General features: G+C 45.0%; 1 protein-coding gene across 1 annotated transcript; it reads left to right on the forward strand.

The window, feature by feature from the left end:
• Positions 1-714: 714 nt before the first annotated feature.
• Positions 715-2,718, forward strand: LOC306870739 (piggyBac transposable element-derived protein 4-like; the record flags this gene model as incomplete). The annotated part of the gene is made up of 1 exon (XM_079418165.1): positions 715-2,718. One exon carries the CDS (start codon positions 715-717, stop codon positions 2,716-2,718), a length of 2,004 nt encoding a protein of 667 aa, XP_079274291.1.
• Between the last annotated feature and the right edge of the window lie 1,221 nt (positions 2,719-3,939).

Raw genomic sequence — 3,939 nt, forward strand, 5'->3', positions numbered from 1 at the left:
AGATATGGCATTACTATTAAATATCATAAACGACTTTTTGAATGGTTTATTGTTTTTTTAATACGCTTACAAAAGAGCATGCTGTGGCACTGGTTCAGTGATGTCAGATGGAAATACCATAGTACTTTGAAATGTAATCAACCAATTTTAGGAATACCATGGTATTAACATGGCACCATATTACAGAACATAATACCATGGTAGTGCAATGTCCAAAAAGCTGATGGCTCGAAAAAGACATGACACTATGGCACCCGTCCAAGAAAATAACACAGAGGTACCATGGTACTTTTGCCACTTTTTGGAGATGCATTTATTGTCCTGAACTTTTTATCTGCCGTCTCTACGGTGCTCTTAGGCAGTGATCGTTGCAGTGGCAAGTGCCAACGGGCATTACAACAGCAAGCGGCCATCTGGCAGCCCAGCGAACTAGCAGCAACCCCACCAGCTGCAGTCGCAAAACGCCCTTACAAAGCAGGACATGCGAGCAGCTTCTGACGTCTGCGGCCACACTGCGCTACAAAGCGTACCAAAGCAAGAGCGGAAACCATGAGAAACTATCCTACAAAACAGCCCGATTTAGACACCCATGAGTTGCCCGGGCGCACACGCGAGACCATTTCGGCTGCTTTTGAATTTGCGGTTAGTTTTGACGAATATTTACCCCGCTAAAATAAATAAAGGACTCATGCAGGGGCAGTTCAATACCCCGACATGGCGGCAAGAAAAAGAGGAGAGCTTTTTACTATTTTGGAAACTAGCACTGACACAGAAACGAACGCGCTCTCCGACGGCGAGGACTGCCCGTTAAATATCCCCGTCGATGTGAAGTGGTTCGAAATTCCTTTCAGAAAGTCCGAGTCGGACAAGGAAGACGAGGAACTGCAGGAGAACAAGGGGGAGCCTGAGCTGGAGAGCGCGGCGGTGGCGGCTGCGGCGGCGGAGGGAGAAGAGACTGCGGACTCCGCCAGCTACATCTTGGGAGGCGGCTGCAATATCATTTTAGTCACTGGAAATGGGATCAAGCACGAAGACTACGAGGAAGACTCCTATTATGCGACTTCCAATAACTGCTCTGAAACCTCTTCGACCGATTCGGACATCGATTTTTCCGATCTAGAGGAGGAGGAACACCCAGCTTTATTCAGCACATATGATGTTTTGGACGACGAGTGCACTTCTCCGGATTTCTGGGGAGAGCCTGACCAGGTAATATCAATTGAGCCTTTCACCACTGACAGTGGCCCTCAGCACTCGCTAGGGGATGATGCTGACACTTTAGACTATTTCCGGTTGCTCTTCCCAGATTCATTGTTTGAACACATGGTAGAACAAACAAACAACTACGCCCTCTACCGGCAAAGGAGAAGCGGTAAATCAGACGCTCACTGGCACCCCACTGACATTAGAGAAATGAGGGCATATGTTGGCCTTAACATCCTCATGGGCATCAATCAGCTGCCAGACTATGGCATGTACTGGGCCAGTGACATTTTCATTGGGAATGCTGGCTTTAAAAAAACAATGACTGCCCGGCGCTTCGAAAAACTCAACCAAAACCTGCACTTGTGCGACCGGGAGTCAGAGCCTTCCAAAGGGGAGCTGGGCTATGATGGACTTTACAAAATACGCCCCCTGCTGGATATGGTCGGAAATACAATGTGGGATGCCTACCTGCCTAACCGTTGTTTGACTATTGATGAGTGTGCTATCGCCCCGAAGGGCCGCTTTTCGCCGACGCAGTACATGCCGTCTAAGCCGTTGCGGAAGGGATTGAAAGTGTGGATGCTCTGCGACTCTCGCTCGGGCTACTGCCACCGCACTCGTATTTATGTTGGTAAGCTGAGCAACGATCTGGCAGCTGCTGCGTTGAGCCACAAGGTGGTGACTTCACTGGCAAGGGGGCTTGAGGGTAGACACCACCACATTTTCATGGACAGTTTCTTCACGTCGGTGCCCCTGCTGCAGCATCTGCTGCGCCAAGGGCTCTACGCCTGTGGGCCCACCAACCCTTGTCGGCGAGGCTATCCCGAAGCCCTCAAGCCTCGCAATGTTGGGAAGTTAGCGCCAGGTGAGTTCTATCAGTGTCAGCACGGCAACTTGGTGGCCACCATCACAAGGGATGCTAAAATCGTTAGCTGCGTGTCTACTAACTCTGCACCTGGCATTGTGGGCATCGGGCCAGGTAAACACGACGGAGACGCGAGCGATGGAGACTGTGGTCTGGTGGGGCTTGGAATACCTCGTCCACTTCCTCTGCTTTTATACCAAGAGAACATGAGGGGTGTTAATTTGTGCGACCAGCTTAGGGAGTGCTACCAGGTCGGAAGGCCATGCAAAAAATGGTGGCGCTACTTTTTGTGGTTCTACGTAAACCTCTGTATCGTCAACGCCTATGTGGTTTTGCGAGAAAGCCGAGGAGGGTCACCGCCAGCAGGCTTTAATGGCAAACAGTTTACACAGCGCCATTTCCGTATTCGCCTGGCGCAGCAGCTGATTGGTGACTACCAGGGGGCAAGGGGCATGGAGCGGGCAGCCCGTAAACGCCATGCGGACTCGCCCTTGGAGTACGGGCACCGCCTCGAGCGCATGTCAGAACGCTCACGGCGCTGTAGGAACTGCACTAACAAAGGCCTGAGACACGAAAGTGTTTTCGGGTGTAAGATCTGCAACGTGCACCTGTGTAGAGGAGGGTGCTTTAGTGAATTCCATAAATGAGCATTTAAAAAAAAAAAAAAAAAATTCCATGTTTCGTTTTTGTTTATCATGAAAAATGTTTAAAACAGTGGATTTCTTATCCAAAGGCAACCACTGCAAGTGCTGTACCAATCATAGTAGTCTGATTTGATTAGCAATTGTACTCTAGTAATAGTTGTTGTAGTAATGCACGATTTGCAAGGAAACTGAAATTAGACATTTGCATTAGAATAGAATGTTTTATCCAATTGACTTTCATATTGCCAACAAAAGGCCTTGTCACTTTTTATATTACGATGAACAGAAAATGCATTTTATGGATTAATAAAACTTTTCAACACATACATTGGCACCTAAAAGAGCATATGTTTTCTGTAAGAAATTCTTATGCTTTTTTCAAAATAAATACTTAAAAGAACCTTTTATTTCAAATGGATTTGTGTATTTTCCTAAAAAAACAGACCCAATCTTTTGATATTGGTTTGTTGTAATTGGTTGGTATTTTCTTGTTAGAATGACTTTCTTTTTTGATTGTCTCTCAATTTTTGTATATTGTAAACAAGAAAGAAGAAAGAAAGTTTAGAAGTGAAGAAAGACAAGTATGTCTATGTCTAAAAAGGCTTCACAATCCAAGGCTATAGAGAAATTGTTGGCATTTTTTACAGCACTCAACACAACAAAGGCACTAATAACCACAGCCTTCATCTAAGTGCAATTCATGCAAGACATCATTAGGCATCTAAGGTGTAAAGTTACTTTATAAAGCTCAGTCCAAACACCAGTGCGTTCTATTCTTGAACTGTTTTAATCCAGATCTCAGTGTTATTTGCAGATACAGTATAAGTACAGTCAGTCTGTCAGTATATAATTTGGATATATTTTATGACCGCTTGATTATGATGGTTCTCAATGTAATCAAATTAATTAAACCTAAATGTATTTGATGCACATGGTTATTTAGACACATTTTTTTGATTATGTAATTTTTTTATAATTATTTTTTCAGTTAACTGATTTTCCTTTCCATTTAGGAACACATAATTACAAGCATTTTAAAATGACATAATTGAAATAATTTTTCATATGGCATGCAGAACAATCATCAGCGAGTGCCTCTAACATTGGAGTGCCATTGTTTGCTTGTTCCCTCGGCTTGTTTTGGTGAGTCAGTGTTAGGCCTGTAAGCCTGGTCCTCTTGAGGTTTTGCTTTCTCAGATCCACAGCAGTGCTTTTCCCTCCAGC

The sequence above is a fragment of the Barbus barbus genome, assembly GCF_936440315.1.
Source record: "Barbus barbus genome assembly, chromosome: 6".
NCBI lineage: Eukaryota > Metazoa > Chordata > Actinopteri > Cypriniformes > Cyprinidae > Barbus > Barbus barbus.